This window comes from Lepidochelys olivacea (genome assembly GCF_965140295.1).
Source record: "Lepidochelys olivacea isolate rLepOli2 genome assembly, chromosome: 24".
NCBI lineage: Eukaryota > Metazoa > Chordata > Testudines > Cheloniidae > Lepidochelys > Lepidochelys olivacea.
In genome coordinates, this window is record NC_140434.1 from 8,549,910 (window position 1) to 8,574,239 (window position 24,330).

The 24,330-nt window shown below is 51.6% G+C and overlaps 1 protein-coding gene across 2 annotated transcripts in view; it reads right to left on the reverse strand.

Annotated features, from left to right (window-relative positions):
• CGN (cingulin) overlaps nucleotides 1-24,330 on the reverse strand; it is a 65,436-nt gene that overhangs the window by 28,889 nt on the left and 12,217 nt on the right. The window contains exons 2-13 of one of the 2 annotated variants that reach the window (XM_084614122.1): nucleotides 13,626-14,856; nucleotides 12,544-12,644; nucleotides 10,835-10,904; nucleotides 8,729-8,827; nucleotides 8,002-8,153; nucleotides 7,376-7,517; nucleotides 6,748-6,960; nucleotides 5,671-5,819; nucleotides 4,787-4,928; nucleotides 4,004-4,216; nucleotides 3,210-3,416; nucleotides 2,058-2,315 (exon numbers count right to left, since the gene is read on the reverse strand). In XM_084614122.1, the coding sequence (XP_084470248.1) occupies nucleotides 2,058-2,315; nucleotides 3,210-3,416; nucleotides 4,004-4,216; nucleotides 4,787-4,928; nucleotides 5,671-5,819; nucleotides 6,748-6,960; nucleotides 7,376-7,517; nucleotides 8,002-8,153; nucleotides 8,729-8,827; nucleotides 10,835-10,904; nucleotides 12,544-12,644; nucleotides 13,626-14,828 (2,949 nt within the window). In that variant the 5' untranslated portion in view covers nucleotides 14,829-14,856. Of the gene's footprint in view, nucleotides 1-2,057; nucleotides 2,316-3,209; nucleotides 3,417-4,003; nucleotides 4,217-4,786; nucleotides 4,929-5,670; nucleotides 5,820-6,747; nucleotides 6,961-7,375; nucleotides 7,518-8,001; nucleotides 8,154-8,728; nucleotides 8,828-10,834; nucleotides 10,905-12,543; nucleotides 12,648-13,625; nucleotides 14,857-24,330 lie in introns of both variants that reach the window. The other variant, XM_084614121.1, reaches the window with a different exon arrangement.

The following is a 24,330-nucleotide window of genomic DNA, read 5'->3' on the forward strand; positions in this document are numbered from 1 at the left end:
CTAACCTGGCTGGGGCCAGCAATATGAAGTCCTTGCAGGTCACCCAGCAGCACAGCTTAGATTTATACAGCACCTATCGCTGGGGTAATCCAGCCACCAGAGCTCATCATCCAGTGAATTTCATAAGCGAGCCTGGTGGGGCCAGAGGACTGCAAAATGAGTCACCTTGGATACCAGAGTTCGCCCTACAACTCCCAAATCTTCTAGCATCCAGGACCTGCCAGGATGCTGCATCCCTTGGGGTCTCTAGTGAGCTGAGAAGTCGTAGTGGGTTTTATGGAGACTAATGAGACATTTTAAGAGGGCAAGAAAAGCTAGTCTGTACTAATATCCTCCCCAGCTGGTGGCTCAGCACCTTCCAGATGGCTCCATATTTCAGCTGGTTTCACAAGGCATCTCCAGTTACTCTACTGGGCGAGCTCCCAATGCCACCCCTTGGCGAGCCAAGCCACGGCAGCACGAGCCACATGCACTCCAGCTAGCAGGCCAGCCCGCCGCCTCTGCAGAATCCCAGCCAAATGCCAAGCAACAGCTCTGTAAGCCTGGGCGACAAACGGAGTTGGCAGCCACGTGACACTGTGTAATGATCTGGCCGTTCCCTTACGTCAGGCCTCCCCTGCAGCGCTGGAGAGGCGTCACCCACTTTAATGCTCGCTTCCCGCAATGGCCAGTTATTGCTCCTCACTGCTTTATCTGTAACCTAGACTGGAAACTCCTAAAAATGGGGAGGCAGCGTGGCCTAGTGGACAGCGCACTGGACTGGGACTCAGGAGACCGGGATTCTATTCCTAGCTCTGCGGCTGGCTGACCTTGGCCCAGTTACTTCCCTGCTCTGTGCCTCAGCTTCTCCATCTGCAAAATGGGGACAATGGTACAGGCCTTCTTTGGAATTTACTCATCAAGAGCACTAGATGAGAGCCGGGGATTATTAAAAGCGCCCTGCAGTCGCTGGGTTTGTGGTGCCTAGCGCAGTGGGGGCCACCTCGTACAAGCTGATGAAATACTAGCTCACAAGAGGTTAAGAGAGCCTCTTCTAAACAAACAGAAGTGTCAGAGCTTGTAGGACAGCTGCATGGCAACTCCTAGTCACGTACCAGCTGCTCACAAGCTAGAACGATACACCCGAGAACCACCTCGTCCTGTGGCTAAGGATACCAGCTTGGAGGCAGGAACTTGTTCTCCCGCAAAAGGTTTCATGGGCTTCTGCTAGCACCTGAGATTAAAAGACTAAATCCTGTTCTAGCCAGAGGGAGAGGAAGCAGAAAGACTGTCCCGTGTGTGCTCTATTAAAGGGCTCCCAGACAGATCTCCGAGCACGAGCAAAATACAGTCACAGGCGGTGCTTAATGCTGGCTGTGCCAAACGTGTTAGCTGGCGGGTGGGCAGGCCGGTCGCCTGACAGGGAGAAGAGAGGCTTCCCCTAGACCACCTCCCTACCTTGTGCGCTGGTACAGCCCAGCTCGGGTGCAGCCACCTGATCTGTTGGCAACACCAGTTGATGTCCAGAGTATTAAGCCCAAGGTCTCTGAAAGCTCCCGCCCAGCCAAAAGGATACTATGCTTGGGTGGAATGGAACAGTTTATGAACCTGATGCATCTTAGCGTTAATGTTTCAACGCAGCCAAGACCTGTTTGCAAGCAGGTTGCTGGCAGGGTGACCAGATGTCCCAATTTTATAGGCACAGTCCCAATATTCAGGATTGTGTCTTATATAGGCACTTATTACCCCTCCGCCAGCTCCCGTCCGGATTTTTTACAGTTGCTATCTGGTCACCCTAGCTGCTGGACATATCAGAATCCCAGCCCTTTTCAAATAGAGGCCTCTCCCCTTATTGGTAGCAAATGCCACCAGTGTAAGATTTGGGGGGTGGCGGGAGGTTTAAACTCTGGGCCCTTGTGCAAGCTTCTCAGGACTAAGATGGCCACATCCTACAGAGACTACATGTCCCAGCATGCAGTGCAATAACTTGATCCAAGCAGCCCTGGGAGAGCATGGGCAACACCTGGCCCCTCCCCCAGGCTTTAAGCCGGTGACATCAGCTGAGGAGTCTCACAAACCTCTCTGGTCAGCTTCTCTGTGGTCTTATCCAGCAGCCTCTTCTGCTCCTCCAGCTCATTCTTGGTCCTCCTCAGCTGTTCCTTCTGCTTCATCTCCTCCTGGTGCGAGGCGTTCAGCACTTGGTGCTCCTGAGATAGCCGGCTGAGACTCCTCTGGGCCTCTTCCAGGCGGCTCTCCAGAGACCTCTTGGCCATCAGCAGCTCCTGCTCCTGCTCCGCAGCCTCCTCCAAGGATACCTCCATCTGTCTGCGATCAGCCTGGAAGGGGAGGAGCTCTCAGAGAAACAGCCCAGCCCCTAACATCCCTGGGAGCTTTGTATTTGAATATCTCAGTCTGGACGGGGCAGCATGGTCCAATGGATAATGCTCAGGAGATGTGTGACCTGCGGGTGACCCTGGGCAAGGCCCTTCCCTTCTGTGTGGGCAGTAAGCTCATTGAGGCCTGGTCTACATGGCAGCAGGAGGTTGACAGAAGGCAGTTTACATCAATCTAATTATGTCAGAGTACACACTACAGCCTTGCTCCCGCCGATGGAAGTGCCCTGTTACACCAACAGAATAACTCCACCTCCACAAGAGGCATAGGGCTTATGTCGGTGTAGTTAAGGCGACGCAGTGTCCTGTAGACACTGTATTACTTACATCTATTGGCTGTCATTCTTGTCAACTTCACAGCTCTGCTGGAGCCGTGAGATTGACAAGCCAGCTCCCCAGCAGGGCTGCTGCATGGTCTCCACTCCTGGCTCAGGATCCCCCCCTGGGCTTCTCAGCTCCCTGCTAGAAATGGGGCAGCTGACTGGACACCAGGCGCACCCCTTGGGCACTCTGCTCCCTGTCGGGAGCACAGCAGCTGACGGGACTCAGCCCCCCCGCCACTGCCCCTCTAAAGTTGGTGAAAGTGCTCCTGGTGAGGACGTACACCACTGACGGAAAAAGGGCAGCGTGGACACGAATCACAGGGCAGTGATTACTACAGTGGCTGTAACTCTATAGGCCGACTTGACTTTATAGTGTAGACATGCCCTGAAGCACTGACTTTCTTCAGGTCTGTGCAGCACCCAGCACCATGGGGCCTTCAAGGCATTCCCCTGGGAAGGAAGCTGGGGAAGGAGGTGGGTCTGTGCGTACGGCAGTGCTGCTGCCCTCCTGTACCTCCAGCTTGGTGATCTTCTCCCTGAGCCTGGCCTCCGAGCCCTCCCAGTTCTCGGAGAAGTGCCTGTACTCCTTGACCTGCATCTCCAGGCCCAGGATCTTCCTCCTCAAGTCGTCATTCTCCTCCTGCGTCTCCCGCAGCGCGGACTCCATGGCCTTCCTCATCTGCTCCATGGCCTCCTTCTCGCTCTCCACGGCCACCTTCACCTGCACGCCGGGCAAGAAAACATGCACAGGTGAGTCCAGGGCCAGATCCGGACACCATCCGCTGGCACGTGGGAAGCCGGCACTCACAGGAGCTGGTCTCCAAAGGCTTCTGTCCAGCGGAGGGCAAATGGGCTCTCAGGTGCAGATCTTTGGACAGAGGGTGCCCGTTCCACTGTGGCCCCACACACAGTGAGCAGGCGCCTCTGCAAGAGGTGACACCTCTCGCTTGCTGGGTCAACGGGGTGGGAAATGGAGCCTCTGACGGAACTCCAAGGATATGGAGGCGGCAAGCAGCCAGACACGCGCAAGGGGCATTGTGGGCTCAGAGGTTTGCTGCTGTCACAGCGATAAAGGGCAGGTCTCGGGGCAGGGTGCAGGAAAGCAAGCTGTGCAGAAGGTGCCCCAGATCTGTGTCCTGGGTACAGTCCTGTGCCCCACACCCCTGAGCTGCAATAATCACTGCCCACCGGTGCCAGTTACCCAGGCTTGCAGCCTTCAGCATGCCTGGCTTGAGATCAGGCAGGGATAGGCATTCCCAGGGGTCCTCTGCTATAGGGGGTCCGAGCTGGGAGACCCGGGGCTCTTGCCTTGGCAGCTTCGTCGTAGTCCTTCCTGAGCTGCTGCAAGTTCTTCTGGAACTGCTGCTTTAGCTGTTCTACCTCCATGTCATGGCTGGCCACCTCTTCCTGGAGTGCCCCCTTCAGGGCAGCCAGCTCCTGCTCCCTCTGGTGGACCAGCTCGTCCTGGGCCTGCTTCTCTGAAGCCAGCTCCCTCAGCTCCTCTTGGGCTTGACGCAGCTTCTGCAGGAGGAGGAGGAGGAGAGTTGCTGACAGGCTTTAAAGAGCATTGAATACACGCGCCAAGCTCTGGGAGTCCCGGCAGTGCTCATGAGGTAGCCGGAGGTCTAACAGAGAGGGAACTGGGCTCCCAGAGAGCCTGCTACCCTCAGCTTAGCGGTGGTCCCAGTTAAGACCACTGCGTTGTGGTAGCTAGGCCTGGGCAGGAAGTGGTTTTTCCTGTCCCCATTTGGGGGGAGTGGGAGGGGGACAAGGAGGGAAAGAAAAACTGTCAGAAGATTCCCAACCTGCTCTAGCCATAACCCCCTGGGCTCTGGGCAGCAGAGAGTAGTGGGGCAAGCTCTGACCACTTCCTTACCCTGCCCTCTATGCCAACAGCTACACCAGTGGTACAGTGGCCCCATGTGCCATGGCGATCTCAGGGAGCTCATTTTAAGGCACCTTTCTTCTACCAGAGTGGCCTGAAGAGGCCTTGGCATCCGTGAGAACCGGGCCCCAACCTTCAGGTAGTTCACACAGCTGCTTCATGAGCCAAGAGCCACCTTCCTTCTGACCACGCTCTGCCCATCATACCTTCTTCAGGGCTTCTACTTGGCCAGCATCCACGGTGCTGTTCCTGACCTGGTCCACCTCCACCCGCATGGCCGAGAACCGCTCCCGCAGCTCCCGCAGCTCCTCCTCGAACTCCTCCCGCTCCTGTTTCACCTGCATGAGCCTGCGTGCGGGAAGCGAAGTAGTGCCAGGTGGGCTCCCCATTGCCCCATGGAAGAACCATGGGGAGTCTGACCCTATGGGAAGCTGGGCTGAGTGGGAAGAAAGCCTACGAAGGTCACCAGGAGGGGTGCACTGAGACTTAGGTGGCTGGCCGCATGCCCTGTGCACACCAGCCAAGCCTGAGCTACACGACCCCCTATCCTCCCTTGGGTAACGTTGTGACAGGATCAGAGAGAGGCACCGTGCAGCTCCTTGCTGGGCTCCGCATCAGCAATGCCAGTGCCTGTAAGCCTGTCCACCGACCGCATCACGGCTTCTGCCAGTGAGCCCAGGCCAAGAATCCTGCCTTGATTCTCCCTGGAATGACACCCTAGAGCCAGGTTGGGAGACATCCCCCAGTTATCTTTCCTGGATTTACAGGAAAGGCGTTTGAGGGGAAGGGATAGCTCAGTGGTTTGAGCACTGACCTGCTAAACCCAGGGTTGTGAGTTCAATCTTTGAGGGGGCCATTTAGGGATCTGGCGCAAAAATTGGGGATTGGTCCTGCTTTGAGTAGGGGGTTGGACTATATGATCTCCTGAGGTCCCTTCCAACCCTGATATTCTATGATTCTATGACTGGATAAGATGGAGCAGCCGAACCCTTTAGGGCCACTCTAGCCTGTGGGCAGATCAGCCCTAGCTAACCATGCCCAGTCACAGCTGCGATCCTGGGATGCACACGGCGCATCAGTGAGAGCTCACTCCTGCTTGGTGCTGCGCAGCTCCTCCTTGTTCTTCTGGAACATCTCCCTCCAGTGGCCAGTCTCCTCGTTGCTCTCCTCCAGCTCCTTCTGGAGCTTCCTCACTATCGAGTTGATTTTCTGCCTCTCGATCTCTAGACTGGCTTGGTCCTAGGAACAGGAAGGAAGCTGTCAAACATTTGCTGTTGGGTTGGGTGCATTTACTGCAAGTAGGTTGGGAAAGTTGTGCCTTGGTAGAAACCTCTGCAAAACTTACACAGGGTTCCTTACAGCTTTCCGTGTACTTAGTGGAGGCTTCCAACGCACACCCAGCCTAGATCCTGTCCTTTGTTACATCAGGGTCATCTGCAGTAGCTTCTCTAAAATCTAGGGAGCTCCTCCAACTGGATACTAGTGTAACACACCAGAATTCAGCACCACAGAGAGACATATTCGAGCCATCGCTTAAGCAAGTGAGTTGAGCACCCACAGGTAGCACTCGGTCAATGGATTCAGAAGTTCAGTGCTGGGGGAGGAGGAGCGCTAAGTAACGTGCCCCTTTTCTCTGGCGGTTCACAGTGCTTTGCACACACCAACCAAGGCATCGGCTGAGCCGTTGCACCAGTTTAAGTTGAGCTGGGACCTCTTTTAAACCAGCTTTCATTAAATCAGTGCAGAAGGCTGCATGGACGCTGATTTTGGTCAGCTGTGTGGAGCAGAAATAAATCAGGTTCTGACCAAAATGAGCATCCACTGAGATGTCTGAACCAGCTAGAAAGCGGTTTAAGAGAGATCACACCGTAAGTTAAAACTGGTGCAACTTTCTGGTATAGCCCAGAGCCTCCCCGTCACTGAGCAGGGACATGCAGCGCCCATGGCCACACCACCCCTCGAGGATACTTTAGGACAGGAAGCAAAGGTCGTAGCCAACTGAAAAGCTAGGGGGGAGGGCATTTAAGGGAAGCGGGCCACAGCTATAATTTTCTCTGTCTTCTAAATCCAGTCCGTAAAATGAGCAAGCCTTAATCTCCTAGCAGACGCCAACAGTTCCCCCAGCGTGTTCGCTTTACGCTTCCATTTCACGCGTCTGTGGCTTTACCTGAGACACGTCCTCCATGTTTCGCCTCAGCTGGTCCATGTCGTGCTGGTACTGCTGTGTCACCCGGTCCAGCTCCTTGTCGTGATTCGCCACCTCCTCCTTCAGGGCTCCTTTCAGTGCTGTCAGCTCCCGCTCCCGCAGGCGCAGATGTTCTTCTTGCTTCTGTTTGGCATTGAGGACCTCCTCCAACTCCTCTCTGGTTTCCAGAAGCTCCTGAGGGCAGGGGAGGGACAGAGATGCTTTCCCCACCTGGAGCTATGCTATACACGTCTAGCAGTGCTGTAGAGAGGCAGTCTTGGCCAGTGGAACACACTGGACTGGGACTCTGGCAATCTGAGTTCCCTTCCCAGCTCTGCCCCCAGCCTGCAGGGTGACCTTGGGCAAGTTACTGTGCCTCGGTGCCTCAGTTTCCCCATCTGCTCAGTGGGGATAATGAGACTGACCTCCTGTATCCAGTGCGGAGGGCGCTAGGGATTACTGGTGGAATGCTGATTCAGGGAGAGGCCCTGCTCCCCCAGTGCTGTAATTCAGCGCAGCACCGTCGGCTTCAACGGCCGCATCTATTTACCCCTGCTGAGAAGCGCAGTCAGGATCCAAGACGCATGATGAGGTGGGGAGAGTCATGTACCTTCATGAGCTCGTCTCGGTCTGCAGAGTCCACCGAGGTTTTCCGCAGCCTGTCCAGCTCCTCGTGCATCCCCATTAGCTGCTCTTCTGCGTCTCCCAGTTTGTCCTCTGCCTGCTCTCTGGCAGCTTTCACTTCTGTCAGCCTAGAGGAGACCCGGTGAGCCTGTTTAGAGCCAGCCAGGGAGGAGCCTGGTCTCAGCACAGTACAGCCACAGCCCCACATACAATTCTGGCCCAGACACCAGGGGTCCTAGTGGGTAGGGCTCTGGGCTGGGAGTTAGGAGACCTGAGTTCAATTCCCAGCCTTGGCCACAGACTTCCTGTGGGACTTTGGGCAAGTCATTCCATCTACCCTGTGCCTCAGTTCTCCAGCTGTACAATGGGGATAATACCTCAAGCAGGGGCTGAGAGGACAAAGCCATTAATGGCCTTGAGGCAGTTAGGATCAGCTAGATAAGGCAAGTCACTTCTTCCTCAGTTTCTCCATCTATAAAACAGGGATGCCCACAACCTAACTCAGGTGGGAAGGGCTTATTAATGATGGAGAGCATAGTATCCATAGCGAAGAGCGTTAGCGCTCTGCCAGGACCTGCGTAGCCCACCCCAGACACAAGAAGTGGCTCCTACTCTTGCAAGCGGCTTTTCAGCTCCTGCATCGTCTTCTCCAAGTCTTCCTTGAGGAGCCTGCCCTTGTCCTGCGCCTCCGCCAGCCGGCTCTCCAGGTTCCGAGCAGCACTGCTCCTGGCATGCTCCCTGGCCTGCTCCGCTTTCTGGCGGAGCTGGGAGAGGGGAGAATAGAGCATTAGCGGCCACGGAAGAGGGAGAGGCTAGGATTTAACGGATGCTGCCACCAGCTAACTTCAGAGAACGTTTCTCGTGGCATCCCACAAATGGATCCTCAGCTGGCGTAAGTCAGTCCACTGACTTCATCGGAACTGGGCCAGCCGAGGATCTGGTTCTAAGGGGATTAGGCACCTCACTCCTAATTTGCGGGGAGGGAAGGAGGTAAAAAAGGGATGGGTTTGTGCAGGGAACTGGTTAGGGGTAGGCAGAGATAGAACCCACCCCACAACCCGCAGGCAGCCCTACAGCTGATATTCCAGTCCAAGAGTAAAGGGTACACAGTACTTACAGCCACTGGACCAATGTAATTACAGAGTCACTAGCCAAGTCTCCCCCCAAACCTCCCCACTCCATGCTGGGGTGTATGGTGACAGCACAGAGTTCACCCCCCCTCCCCACCCAAAGCAGTGGAAGGGTGGCAGCTCCATAGGGCCGGCAGCCTTCCACCACCCTCCTAGCAATGCAGGAGTTGACTGTCCAGTGCATCTAACCGACCAGGTACTGGTGTCACCTTTGTCTCTTCATCTAGTTTCTCCTGCAGCTCCTCCACCTTCCTCTTCAGCTCACTGTTCTGGGAAATGGATGCTCTCGCGTCCTCAGGAGGCACCACCTGTTAAACAAAGAGGGGGCTCTGTCTAACACAAGCACCCTGGAGATGCTGCCTGAAGTCAATTACTGGAGAGGAAGGACAGTCTTGTGGTTAAGACACTGACTGGAATGGCACTCTGGAGCCCTGGGTTCAAGTCCCAGCTCCACCAGAATTCCTCTGTGACCCTTGGCAAATCACTTGGCCTCCCTGTGCCTCAGTTCCCCACCTGTACAATGGGGACAACAGCCTAGCTCCACCTTCTGGGTCTTGGGAGGATGAATTGATTGATGAATGTGTGGTGCTCTGATATTGTGGTGATGGGGGCCAGGTAAGTACCCAAGACAGGCCTGTAAAACGGGGGTGGGGATCTTCCTTTCTCTTTCCTATGTACACGACAAGCACTTCACTTCGAGGACCACGTGTCTGTACAGCACCTAGCAAAACAGGGCCTTGATCTCAGTCTCTTCTGATGGTGGTAACACTGATACAGGGTACCTTTAGTTATATCTAGGTACTTTTACAGCCCTCCATCATGACAGACTTTGGGCACCTCACAGTCTTCGTGTATTGATCCTCACAAACCCCGCTGTGAGACAGGGCAGAGCGAGTATCCCCAGGGTGCATACGGGGAAACTGAGGCATGGAGAGGCGCAAGGACTTGCCCAAGGTCACACCCGCAGCCTGTGGTGGGGCCAGGACTAGGACCCAGATCTCCAGAGTGCCAATCCAGTGGTCTCCGGTTTTTCCCCCCTCAGTGCTCAAGTAGTTCAGGCCACCAATTTTAAACTTCCTTTAAGTTAAGAGTTAAAAATGACAGTATCATTCTCAGCAGCAGTTTTTTGTTTTTGTTTTTAAACCTGACACGAGATATCGATCCACGTCCTGCCAGAGGTATGTTGGGCCTCAAGTCCGAGGCTCTGAAATGCCAGGTTTAATCAAGATCGCAGCCATTTCAGGCAAGCTCCAAGCACAGCAGGAAGGAGCCAGCACCAAATGAGCTGTGAGAATGGTGGAGTTGGCAAAATGGGTTCAGATCCCTTTTAACATGGAATATGAAACGGGAACTGCGCTCCCTGTTAAGTTAACATCTCCAGCAGCATCAGAGCTGATGCCTGAAAGGAAGCCATGTTGCTTTCATACACAGATAATTTTCAGAATGAAAGAGTCATTTCTGTCTGCTTCCCTGGAGAAGATGACAAACAAAACAAAAAACCAAGTCCAGGGCCACAGCAGCGTCCACAGGAAAAACTGATCTCTTTCAGCGAATGGGATAATGTAAACAAACACACACCCCCCAGAATCCCAGCCCCAAAACTTTCATTCTTGCTTCAAACTGCTCAAGGTTGCAGTTCAGAAAGGATAAAAATATTGAGCCCTAGAGAGCAAAGCATTTGTCAGATCACTGACTTGTCAAGCCTGGAATCCAACCCCCAGCTGGGGCCAATTGTCAATGGCTTAACGAAAGGTGAAAAGCCCACAATGCATCTGACCACGCTGTGTATTGGGGGGTTCCCGTGAGGGGTGGAGGGGGAGGGAGCTCAGCCCCTTGGTGCGGGTCAGGAGAAGAGGGTAGTGTCTACAGTGCAGCTGTAAGTTTCCAGCTTGGGGCAGCATGCCTGGGCTAGCTTTGACTGAGTGAGTGCACTAAAAATGGCAGCGTTGCCACAGCAACCAACGCAAGCTGCCCGGAGAACAATCCCATGTGAAACAATAGCTAAGTAGGAGGGTTGTTAGCCTCTCCCGCGGCCCACACCACCCTGGCATGCTGCTATTTTTATTGCACTAACTTGACTGGAGCTAGCAGGTGTATGTCTCTACACTTCCAGCTGCAGTGCAGATGTACACTAAGAGGCGGCAGTCATCCTGCCCAATCAGTACCACCCTGGTTTGATAATACGGGGGTGAAAAATTTACCCTTCTGCTGAGAGCCGGGTGCCCCATAAGTCTTATAGGGCTTTTGCACTGGACTCTGTCCAGGGGTGAATGTCATTCTTTGCAAAATAAGGGGAGACTGATATGGAGACTTACAGTGAGCGCTTGGATCTTCTCAAACATCAGGTTGGTTTTTCTCTTCAGTGAGCTTTCTCTTTCTTTACTCCTAAAAAAGAAACAAGCAAATACCAACGAAGAAAATCATTCAGGTTAAAAGGGACACAGCCACAAGAGTCGGGGGGAGGAAAAGCAAAGCAGCGTTTAAGGCACTCGCCTATGACTCTGGAGACTTAGATTTGAATCTCTGCTCTGCCACAGGACCTATGTGATCGTGGGCAAGTCACTTAACCCCTCCATGCCTCAGTTTCCCCATCTGAGCAAGGGAGATAATTGCTCTTCACTGCCTCATAGGGGCATTGAGAGGATGAAATACATTAAAGGTTGTGAAGTGCTCAGATACTTGGCCCCTGTTACCAAAGTAAGTATTTAAGAGACATACACACTTCTGTCCAGATTTTTTAACTTAATGTTGTTGCAGGTAACACTTATGATGAGAACCTCTGGGGCAAGTTAGAGGAAAGTTTGATTCACCACTCCCCACAGTTTATGAGGCCCATAATATATGAATTGAAGGTAAAGGGGTAAGTCCCTCTTTACAAGAAGCCATGGGAGTGAAAATCTGAAAGTGAGTGTTTCAGTCAAGTATCCACAAGGCAGGGAAGGGGAAGGAGAGAGGTCATCTTTAAACCCTTGCTTTCCCATAGAGAATCCTTTTAGTGATTAAGTTCAGCAGATCAGCTGCCTCATTTGCCCTGTACTCCCACCCACCTGGGGACTTCCCAGAGAACAGACACTATCCACCTCCACAGCATTATTTAAAACAGAAGGCGACGCCACTAGGAATTAATTCCCTTTGTCGGCTCCAAGGTTGCCATGTGCACAATTTGCACCCTTCTAGAGTTGCTACCGTTTAGCCAAGAGGCTTACAGTTGTTAGTGTGTGGGTTCAAGAGTTCTTAAGCATACACTCCCGCAAGATGCCCAGGGCACTAGACTCCTATCCCAGGGCTGGATTTAAAGGAACAGAGTTTTGTTTTATTTAAAGGACCAATTTTCCTACACATCTGGGGCCAGATTTTCTACACTCAGATTCTAAGGCCAGAAGGGCCCATTGTGATCAGCTAGTCTGAGCTCCTGTGTAACAGACTTGGTAGAAAGGCTCCTGTTTAGGATAGATTTGCCTAGCGAGAGCTATGGGGCAGAGTTCACTTGAGAAACCCCACCCCCTTGAGAGAAATGTGGGGCCCTGATGCATCACGTTTGCTGGGGCCCCACCTCCTCCCATTTCACTTTATTTATACAGATGTTTAGGGGGGAGCCCTGAGCTCAGGGCCCCAGTACAATTGTGCCCCCTTTTTTCCCCCCGCCTCTGGTCAGCCCTGATCCCACCCCCAAGATGATGCAGCAAGTCTTTGTATTGTTTCAGAAACCTTTTTCACTAGAGTGAGTTTATGCAGCATTGTTGGAGTCGTATTGGTCCCAGGATATGAGAGAAACACGGGGGCGGGAGGGAATATCTTATTGGACCAACTTCTGTGAGAGAGCTGTAAGCATGAAAGCGTGTGCCTCTCACCAACAGAAGTTGGTCCAATAAAAGATATTCCCTCCCTCACCTTGTCACCCATAGTTTATGGCAGTGAAGCACTCAATGCCTCCAGTCCCCCATGCTCCAACGGAGCCAGCTGCACATCAGATGCGGATATCCTGTCTAACACTGGACCCACAAGCGCTCGGCCCAACACTCACCCATCCTTCAGAATACTGTAAATCAGTTCCTTGGTGTACTCGCTGCTCCCAGGCGGAGAGACTTCCTGCTGGTCTTTCAGAAGATCTGGAGTGGACTTAAGCTGCTAACGAGACAGGACAAGCATCACCAGATGCTCATTGCACAGCAGTAGGACCTGCCAGACGGGATCAGACCAACGGGCCCATCTAGCCTGGTATCCCGTCTGATGCGAGCCAGCACCAGCTGATTCAGAGCAATGCGCAAGCCAACCCCACCACTCCCTTTATGGAATAACCTACCCACAAAGTAAGTTGTTTCTTAAGCCCAGACAATGAGTGCTTGGTTTATACCCTGAAGCAGGAAGATCTGCATCCACCTATGACGTTGTCACTCTGCTCCCTATATTAGGAGAGGACAACAGCAGCAGTTTTGCAAGCAAACGTGGCTGGGATCTGATATAACTAGGTGTAGGTGGCAGTTAGGTTGTGGCCCTTAAGGGCCTAGTGAATTTCCGAGTCAAATGCACCTCAGGACCTACGCTCCCAGCATTGAACTCTAGTGCATAAAGCACTTGGAAATAGGCCAGCTGGGAACAGCATTCCTTAAGGAGGAGGAGCAGCAGCTTCCTCATTGGGCTAGGACGAGCCCGAAGATGGAGCATGCCGATTTCAGGTTGAATAACCACACTGCTGCAGCCACCACCAGCGTCTAGCATCGCAGGGCACGTCTACACTGCGACTGCAGCGCAAAGCTAGTGGGAACCGCAGCAGCAAAGTCTCAGCAAGACGAGCGGGTGGCCTGACTCTGTCCCCAGGGTGCCAGGCGAAGCTGGCCTGTGCAGCAGTTACTGCCATCACACCTCCCGACTGCAGTGCAGGCATATCCTGAGATCAGGGACCAATGGCATCACCCAGGCAGTGAACTTGAGGCCCAGAGAGCTAATTAAAGCTCCATCCTGAGCATTGACAGCATGTGGTTTGCTGGGCTGTCAAGAAGTCAAGCGCATCGCTACTCCCATTGGCTACTCCTGTGCTTAGAGTGAAATAGGTGCTGAAGCACGGCCAGCGTGCCGAGCAGGACTGAGCCCCAAACGAAGAGTTACCTGCACTTCGGATTGCACTTGACTTTGCTGCTGCTCAACCACAGGCTCCTCCAAGCTTTTATGGGTCCAGTCTCGCATCAGCTGGACCTTGACTGAGTTTTCCTTCAGATCTTCCGGGAGCGCTCGGTTCAGGCTGCCGGTGCGAGAGGCATTGGCCGCACCAGGCGGTTTGGCAGCCAGGCCCTTCGGCCCTTCCGTGAGGCGATCCTGGAGCTGGGCGGAGCTCAGCTCTCTGGAATCGGCCGTGTCGTAGTAGGACACCCTGCCTTCAAGACTCTGTGACCGCTTCCTCTCCTCCAGGGAGATCCGGCTTCTCCTGGCAGCTCGGCCCCTCTGCTGAACCTTCCCGTCGAACTTCGTGATCAGGGAATCCACTGAGGACAGGGGCTTCGTGTCAATGTCACTTTGGTCAGCTGGCTGCCGAGGACCAGACCTGGACTCTGGGTCTGGTGATCGCTGCTTGCCTACAAACCTTCGTCCAGAAGCTGGATGGGATTCCCGGCTGGGGCCAGTCCTTTTCCTGCCTGCAATGTCCAGCGTGCTGTTGCTCTTGGTACTGGCTGGAGACTGGGATCGGTAGGTGCCCCTGGGCTGCATGCTGAGGGGGCTTGGGCCATAGGCCTCCTCTGAACTGGGGCTTAAGAGAGAGCTGTGAGATTGAGTCCTCCTCAGCTCCTCCCCAAAAGGCCTCTGGGGTGGCAGCTGTTTGGAGCCGCCCTGAGGGGACGAGGAGCCATCCTGGCGGTAGGAATGAGCTGCCTCAGCGCTGACAGGCCTCGTCTCCCTCGGGTAGCGCTGGGAGCTCAGCTCCTCGTCAGAGGTGCTGTACTGGGAATGTCTGGCCACGTACCGGCTTTCCGGCAAATCAGAATCAGAACTGATGGAGCCCGGGCCTTCCCTGAGAGAGTTAGGGGGCAGCTGCTCAGGCCACTGGCTGTGAGCGGGGTTCCCGTATTTACTCTCGCTTTTGATCTGCACCCCGAAGGAGTCTTCTCCTTTCGCCCCACTGTTCAGGACCACAAAGGGCTGCCCATCAATGCCCTGGACCCTCACCGCAACCCCGTAGGAGCCTGGCTTGGAATGCTTAGGCCTGATGTTTTGGGGCTTCTTCATTTCCTTCAGGTCATCTATGAATCGGATCTGAACTCCGTAGTCCATGGGGTTTGGCTTCTCGGCCATAGCTCCATTCAAATGCTGCTCCATCCCCGGGGGTTAAAAGCACTCCAGCCTCCTGCAAGGGAAAGAGGAGAACACTCTTATGCCACTGCATAAACAGCTGGGTTTAAGTAGGGAACCAGGAGCAGCTGCTGGCAAGGCTGCGCTTGAGGAAACTGGGCTTATAGATTCCAAGGCCAAAAGGGACCATTGTGATCATCCACTCAGCCCTCCTGAATCACAGAGGCCAGATCTTTTAGAGGAATATCCAATCTGGATTTAAAAATTGCCCACAATGAAGAATCCACCATGACCCTTAGTAAATTATTCCAGTGGTTACTCTCACTGTTAAAAACCACACACACACACCCCTTATTTCCTGGCTGAATTTGTCTAGCTTCAGCTTCCAGCTATTGCCTCATGTTCAACCTCTCTCTGCTAGATTGAAGAGCCCACTATTAAATGTTTGTTCCCCACGAAGGTACTTGTAGGCTATGATGGGGCACCTGCCCCACACTGGGCTCTAAGGGGTTAACAGAGCCCATGGGAGGCTGCGCAGAAGGCAGCCAAACAGAGAAGGGCTGAGGGGAGCAGCCAAGCAGGCCCATATAAAAAGGGAGCTGCAGGGCAGAGGAGGGCAGTTCTCTGCTGGGACCCCAGAGAGGAAGGATGGTGTCTCTGGAGGGCTGAGACAACTGCCAGCATCATGGACAGAGCAGTGCTGCTAGCAGGGACCAGGGGAAGTGAGAGACACTGGCTGGCTGCGGCCCTGAGGCAAGGGCAAAGAGGATGCTGGCGCCACGGGGAAGTAGCCAAACAATTTGCTGCAGTAGCCACTAAGGGAAGTGGCTGAACAGCAGACTGCAGGTCCCCCGGAAGGGGGGAGCACAGCGTGTGGCATAGCCGAGGTCTGTGTTGCTGAAGAGGACGCTGCGGTCCTTGGAAAGATGTGGGTCCTAGAGCAGGAGTGATGGTGGCAAGACATCACCTGAAGAGGTCACTGAGCTAATTCCCAAGACAGCCAGCAGGAGGCACCACAGTGGTGAGTGAACCCCATTACATAGGCTAATCAAGTCCACCCCTAAACTTCCTCTTTGTTAAGCTAAAGAGCTCAACCACCACAAAGGCATGTGATTAACTTCGTGAAAGCAGAGCATAACCCACCAGAGCAGGCAGGCACTCTCTCTCTCTCAATGCTATTCAAATGTGGAATGCTTTGTCGATAGAGTTTATTTACACTGGAGATAAGGAGCAGTGTTCAAGAGATTAAAGTTCGGCACTCCTAATATGTGTCTCCTTTTATTACTGAAAAACATGTACAAGCAGAAGGTGCACTGGGCAGGACCCTTTAAAAGCAGAACCAGAAATGCAAGGTGCTCAAAGCAGAGAGTGATCCAACGCCAGATCAGGGCCTAAGCAAAGCTGTGAAGGAAGCAGAGCTCCACAAATCAGTCTTCAACCACACTGATGCCCTTTGAGGATCAGGGCCTATGTGACTTGCCCAAGGACACAGCAAGTCAGCAACAGAGCCATGAACAGAACCCAGGAGTCCCAACTCCCTTTCCCTCTCTATCCAACAGACGCCCCTTAAATAAATAAATTAACACACGCTTCTCAAGTGCAAGATTTTGTTGTTTCCAATATCGGGGGGGGGGGGGGGCGTATTTTACTGCAGAACCTTAGACAACACTGAAAATTCCTTTTTACTTGTCACACTAGCAATGCATCTCATGCAAGGATTAGCCGTGCTGGAGATTAATAGCTTTCTGAAGTTTGTAAGCACAGCATTTTTCTTTCAAAAATCTCCCCCACTCCCCAAAAGCAGACAAACACGCAATTGTTAAAATCTTATGAGACACTAAACCAAAAAAGCATACAACAGGCAAGAAGCCTCAGCCTCAAGTCTGAACCGAGCTGCATTTTTAGGACAGAGCAGTTTCACACACAACGAAAGACTGTTATCCTGACACTGAGTTCATGCCATCTTTCTGGTCACCAGCATTCCAGATGCAACCCATCCTGTTCTCCTTCTACGATCAAAATCCCAATCAGCCGCACAGCTCAAGTGCCTACAGTCTTGGGTTCCTGTTAAAAAATATGCAGCGTCAGCAAATACACCCTGCACATGCTCACTTGGGAAAGTAGAGGAGAAAAGCAGGATACGATCTTAGAGAAATCGTGTGTGTGTGTTGCAAACTCTGAAGACCAGACTACCCACCTCTTCTGGCTTGCTTGCCTAAGAAGCACTAGCAGAGTGCTGCATACCCGCTGCAACTGAAGGTTAGCACCTCTGTTGGGTCCAAAAGCAGATGCCCGACATCCACAAGAGACCTGAATAAGAACACCACTGCACCCAGTCACCGGCATTCGATCTAAGCTAGCGTCCCCAGCACTTCGGTAGCCGTAAGACTCCCATTTGGTGGGAACAGATATTAGCAGTGACATATTGAGCACAAAAGTGATGTAACACTCATCAGTCCCAGGGGCAGCCTGCATGGAGAGAGTCTTTTGCTCCCCATTGGATGCAGTGAGCCTCACTGCATCAATTTCCTTCGCAATATGTTAGATGATCAATTACCATAAGCTACACAGACTGCTTCACCGTAGGCATGGGCAGGCGGCCGGCAGCACGTAATGGGAATGACAGCCTGCCTGAATTCCCTCCAGCATGTAACTGACCGGCAGTCAGGGCATCTGTAGGCATGTTTGATTTGCCTCCGCTCCAGCTGTCTGACAGCCAAGCAGGTTACCTGTTTGAGCTCCCAGGGCTCCTTCTATCCTTGATCGGCAGAGCAGCTTGGAGACTGCCCTTCCAGCTGGACGAAAAGCGTGATTCTGCTCTAGCGTACCTCGATACCAAGTTGTTGCCCCAATGGAAGAGGAGAGGGGAGATATAGGCGCCTACCTCACTGCCTTTGAGAAGTCTTGCAGTTTGACCCTGGCTGATGCTGTGGACCGGCCCCGCTGTTTCACCCGGTATTCGTCCCAAAGCCATAGAGGCGTACAGCCAGATGGATAGAGTTGATACTGGGGACTGTGAACAGTTCACAAAAGCTTACGTTTGAATTGACATCTGAGGCTTATAGGAAAAGGCTTCGAGGTGTGTAAGAGACCCCAGGTGTGACCCTATATGGAAGCCACCACTCTGATGGGAGAATCTGTCCATGTCCTCAAGAAGCAGTAGCTAAGTCGATGGAAGAATTCTTCTATTGACCTAGCGCCATCTACGCAGGGACTTAGGTCAGCATAGCTAGATTTTTCACACCCCTGAGTGACACAGCTGAGTTGATGTAAATTTTCTAGCCTAGTGTCAACCAGCCCTAAGTCATCAGAGTGACCAGTGATTTCAGGCAGGTGCTCTGTACTTTAACAATCTGGGCCCCTTTAAGATGTTTCCAATTGGGATCCTCACCTGCCCCCCCAAAACCTCCCCAAAAATTGTTAAAAGCAACCAAGACAAGTTGTATTAGCTGTTGTGGTGGAACATAGGGAGTGTGGGAGGGGGAATCTCAGGCAGTGAGGCCCTAAAGCCACCTTACCCCTCTGTATACAGGTTTTCACAGGATCACTTCACAAGCAGCGTCGCTTATACATTTCGTACAAGGGTAGAGAGATTGCACGAGTCTGGAAGACACCGTAGTCATCAGGATGTGCCCCAGACACGGACAAGCAAGCACATACACAGAGGGTGCAAGCAGTGGAGATATCCCATACAAATACGTGTTTTGGGAGGCAGTGTAGCCTCATGGAAGAGCATTGGAACAGGATTGCTGAGACCTGGGTTGTACCCCCAGCTCGACCCCGGAACTTCTGGGTGACCTTCAACAAGTCATGTCCCCGTTCTGTGCCTCAGTTTCCCCAATCTGTAAAATACGGGTACGGACACTGGCCTCCTGTAAAGCGCTTGAAAGCTAGGGATGAAGAGAGCTGGGGATTATTAGAATTATGAGAAAAGCAAAATGCCAAACACTGCTCCTTTTCATCTAGCGCTGTTCACATCTTTGTCTTTCAGTATCACCCAGGTCACATCAGGCCCCACTGTGCTGGATCCAAGTGCTTTATGAAGATGGGCACTATTTCTTGTACCTCTCGTCACTTATTGTACAAGTGGAGAAGCCAACACAGAGGGACAGATTCTTCCCCTCTGAGGTGTGAGCAGTTCCCAGTGAGATTGTCTGTAACTGTGCACATACATTGAAGAGGCAAACTTTGCTTCACGTAAGGTGACACAGCAAGTCGGGGACAGAACCCAGGAGTCCCTGCACTAACCACTACACCATGGTTCCCAGTCCACATCTGGACTGGAAGTGGAGGGTAGTATCCCTTTAAATGGTTTGAGAGCCCTCCGGTAGTGCTCACTGTGTGCTATATTTAAGAAGCTGCAGGAAGCCAGTCTGAGCAGGAGCATACGAGTAGCTAGGTCGGGCATATTTGTGTATATTCAGTAAGCACAATTAGTCATACCCATATGTGTTCTTCAGCTTCTAATAATACGTTCACAGCTATTTTAAAAGGACACACACTACAGGAGCCCAGCAGTCCCAATTCACAGCCTCCACAATCTAACGGTTAGGACTGGACTCTTTCCCGAAGGCTTTTTGTTTGTGTGGGTGTGGGTGAAGACTTGCAGAAATCTTTCTGCCAATTACAGTACCAGTCTCAGTGTTTGGTTCATCCTCTTTGCGGAAATTCAGAATTAAGGTTTACAACTCACTCTTAAATTGGTCCATATCATGCCGGGGGGGAGGAGACAGGAAATAATCTCCAGTCTATATGCTCATAAATGTGATAACTCCATAGTTACACCTGTTTCACACAGAGTGCTAAATCTAGCCTGAGGTCTTCAGCATGACACGTACCAGACATTGACCATCACTAGACCACTCGCCCTCTGCAACATACAGAGAGTGTCAAGATACCGGGTCCCCCTACACTCCGTGTCCTGAGCTTGTGATCCACACAGACTGTAGGAGCATTGAAATAACGAGATTGATTTTATCCAGGGGAGTTTATCCCTAGCATCTGTAAATATACCCAGATCACAAGCAGATAGCAAATACCCTTAATCAATCCTATTATTTTCATATTTCCAGGCTAGACGATGCAGAGCATCAACAAGATGCAGCAGTATCTTACCAGTTGGTCTTAGATCTTCCTCTCTGAATGCATGGGAGGAAAGACCCTGTAAAGCAGAGGGATACTAAACACCTAGTGAGAGACACCTCTGTGATGGGATGGTGCAGGGGGACAGACCATATCAAGGATTCAGAACAGCTGTTTCAAGACTCTCCAGCCACCTAGTGACTAGAAGAAGGAACAAGATCTGGCAAAAGCAACTGATATAAGAGAGGAGCAACAGGAGCCTGGCTGATCACAGCAAGTAGGAAGCGGTGGGTGGCTTTTGTAACAGGAAAAGAACAGATGCTGCAGCACATCAAGGCAGAATGGACACAGTGCAGTCAGGTTGGAGATAGCCCTGCTTGTAGGTGCCAATCCTAGCCTCAAGATTCAGCCAGATGGAGCATGATGTGCCACTGCACGAAGGAAAGAGCAACCGGTACGGGAGGCATCAGCTGTGCTGACCTATAACAGCCTCTATAAAAAGTACACATGGTAAGTCTGACAGAGGCAGGGGGAGAAGAGAGAATGAATAACGTAAGAGACACTACCCAGGAAGCAGAAAGGCAATAAAGTTGGAGGATACCAGATTCCAGGAACTAGTGCCTGGGGGAAGCAGAGGTAACATCACTATTACAGTGTGCAAAAAAAACACTAATCAAGCAAAACACATGGCTGGAATGTTAACACTGCCTCTAGCTCACAAACCCAGATCTCCCTAGCTTGCACCTTGTAACTCCCGTATGTTTCTTGCGTACAACCACGTTTAGTCAGAGGCAGGGACTAGAGACTTACATAGGTTGTAAGCTTTTGGGGGCAGGGGCTTTCTTTATACAGCGCCTAGCACAGTGGAGTCCTGATCCATGATGGGGGCTCTTAGGTGCCACCTGAATAGAGTTAGTATAAGAGTATGCTGCATCTGAATCACACCCTGTCCTACGTGGAGGTGGGTGAGTCATGGTAAATGTTTAATCTGTCAGGAATTCTTACAGTCCAGCTCAGCTGATAAAGGGGCTCGAGAAACAGCATATCTGGACTCCGCTCCCACCCGAAAAAGGGGAAGAGCAGTCCTGAGAGAAACCCAGCCCAAACGCTGTCCCAAAGGAGGGATTTTAGTGTGTACAAGATAGTACACATCAAAACGGAGGGGGGAGGAGTAGAGTGTTGTACGCAGTTACATTAAACTGAGCACTGTGCTCACCCAGCTATGGCCAAGCTAGAGCTTTATGACACAATTGCATCTTAACTCTACCCTGCAATAGCCTCTCCAGTGCTTGCTGGGTTAGCACCAGTGTTGAGTAATTCTGCAAGGAGGCTAGAACTTGGGACTCGGATCTCTCAGGGTACATCTCTGCAGCAGCTGGGAGGGGCTATTCCCAGCTCGGGCAGACATACACGCACAAGCTCTGCTTGGTTTAGCACACTATGGCGGCAGCAGCATGGGTGGTGGCTCTGACTAGCTGCCAGAGTGCTGTCCCGCCCGCCCGGCCCCCTGGGTATGTATTCAGGCGGCTAGCCCGAGCCAGTGGCCCGAGCCAGTGGCCACACAGCTATGTCTAGTGAGAAGAGCTAGCACATGTACACTCACCTGAGCTGGGGAATCACACCTGTCAGCTGCTGTATAGACATACTTCCAGCTGGAAGCCCTTGAAGGACTAAAGCCTAAACTGGATTTCATGCAAGCCATTTCAGTGTTATACTGCAGGGATTAATTTGGCCCATAGAGTTAAGATAAGGAAGTAAAGACAACACTGGAAGGGCAACTGGAGGCTGCTAATGGGTCTTCACACACACACACACACACCACCCCCCCAACCTGGAGCTGTTGAATCACTGTTTTACTGATGGAAAGAGGCCAACTTCTGCTCATGGAGATAGCAACACAATAGTACCTTTGGTAACAGGTTAACCCAAAAGGGTATTTTGCAACTGGCAGAAAGAGAATGGAAAACATTTTAAAAAAAGGGGGGGGGGGCTACATAAATCCTCTTAATTCAAAAAGGAAATCTAGAGGCTGAACTTCTGCAAGATGTGGGAAAATGCATCTAGATGATCACACAGCTCAGTGTTTGTAATTTAGACCTTACGGCTATTGAAGAAACAGCTGTCTCTCACACAGTTAGGGCCCTACCAAATCACGGATTGTGAAATCTGGTCTCCTCTGTGAAAGCTGGCTATTGTAGAGGGCTTGTGGTACTGCTGCCCTTACTTCTGCACTGCCTTCAGAGCTGGGTGGCCAGAGAGCGGGGTCTGCTGGCCAGGCACCCAGCCCAAAAGGCAGAGCCACCGCCAGCAGTCACACAGAAGGAAGGGTGGCATGGTATGATATTGCCACCCTTACTTCTCTGCTGCTGCTGGCCTAGCCTATTCCTATTATTCCTAGCCAGCAGCTGCCACTCTCTGGCCACCCAGCTCTGAAGGCAGCACAGAAGTAACGGTGGCTATACTGTGATTGAAACCCCCCCTCCAGAATAGGCTTGCAACACCCCACCCTCTCTACACCCTGTGACCCTCTTTTGAATCAAGACCCCCCATGATTACACCACCAAGAAATTTAAGATTTAAATATCTAAAACTCTGAAATTCAAGTTTTTGAAAATGCTAGGACTGTGAAATTTACCAAAACAGACCATGAATTTGTCAGGGCCCTACATATGGGAAGTGTTGTTTAAGATAAGTCTCAAGTCTTGGAATAGTCTAAGGAATTGGCCAGATAGATCACACCCAGAGTGACATCACTGAGATATACCCTCCTATTTTAACTAGCACAATGGAAAGAAATGGTTACTATTTCCTCCTGTTACCTTCCACAAAGTTTTAAGCCACTTCCAGTGTGGGCCCACAAGAATTGCAATCCATCTGAAATTTGCTGTCACATGTTTAGATACAGTTGTCTACACATATCACATGAGACCTGGCCCTATTCTACACAGCCTTTTCCCAGCATATACCTGCACAGACAGAGCGTGGTGTCAGAAAAGTAGCCACCCTTCATTCCAAAGGTATGAGTGATCTTAGGGCCACACAAAAAAACTGCATCACATACCACATTTAAAATGTGCAAGGTGGAAAACACTGTAGAATCGGTGACTAGAACTTGTGGCCATTCCTTGAAGTGTGTGCTAGCCAAGAGGTCAGAACCATGAGAGAGTTTAACAAAAAAAACCCCAAAAAAGTACTCGAAATGAGTCAGCACCATGCAGCGTTCCAACGTCACACAGGATTTGCCTGCAGGTGCTGCAGACAGAATGGAATCTCAGGTATACAACCCACTTCGCAGCCATTGCACAACTTTCGGCAGTGAAAGGTAAATAATGATTAAAAGGCAAGACACGTACTCCACAGGAAGACAAATATGTCCGTTTTCCTTCTTGACAATAGAGAAGGTTTTCCTTATTAACCAATGCTTATTAAATGTATCGTTTTAGAGGCACTCTCTCTTCTCTTTGTTAAGAAAGAAACTATAGCCTGTTTGGGAGAAACTAGGGCTACAGTGCCTTGTTATTTCACATTCAATGGCTATAGAGGGGACAAGAGAAATTCTACGTAGCAGTTTCCCCCTGCTGCACCCCCTAGTTGTCACAAGATTAGAAGACGCATTGCATTGGCAGGCCTGGAAGTCAGGATTCTTGGGTTCTATCCCCATCAACTTGCTGGGTGGCCTTGGGCAAGTCTCTTCCTCTCTTAATGACAGGTTTCAGAGTAGCAGCCATGTTAGTCTGTATCCGGAAAAAGAAAAGGAGGACTTGTGGCACCTTAGAGACTAACAGATTTATCTGAGCATAAGCTTTTGTGAGCGACAGCTCACTTTCCACTGTATGCATCCGATGAAGTGAGCTGTCGCTCACGAAAGCTTATGCTAAATAAATCTGTTAGTCTCTAAGGTGCCACAGGTACTCCTTTTCTCTTCCTCTCTGCATCTCAGGGTAGGTTTATTCGGCAATAAAACACCTGCGCCTGGCCCATATCAGCTGACTTGGGCTGGCTGTAGGGTTATAAAATTGCAGTGTAGGCCTTGGGGCTTGGACTGAAACCCAAGTGTCAACACTGTCGTTATATAGCCCCACAGCCCAGGCCAGACCAGAGTCAGCTGATATGGGCCTGGCACAGGTGCTTCATTGCAGTGTAAACACACCCTCAGTTCACCCCCACCCCCAATCTGAGAATGAGGATAACACTAACATTATAAAAATGCATTTGAGATCTGCAGGTGAGACTAGATGCAAAGGAATCTCAAAACGTGCATACGCATCTAACAACGCAGCTCTTTCATCCCACAAGCAAGGAAGAAAAAAAAAAAAAAGAGTCCATAGTTAATGATCAACCACCAAGATAATGGAAAAGTTTCCCCTAACCTCTAGTTTCACTTCATATTCCCTACACACTGTCCCACAAGCCAACTAAACACATTTTAATGCTTCTGATTTATTAA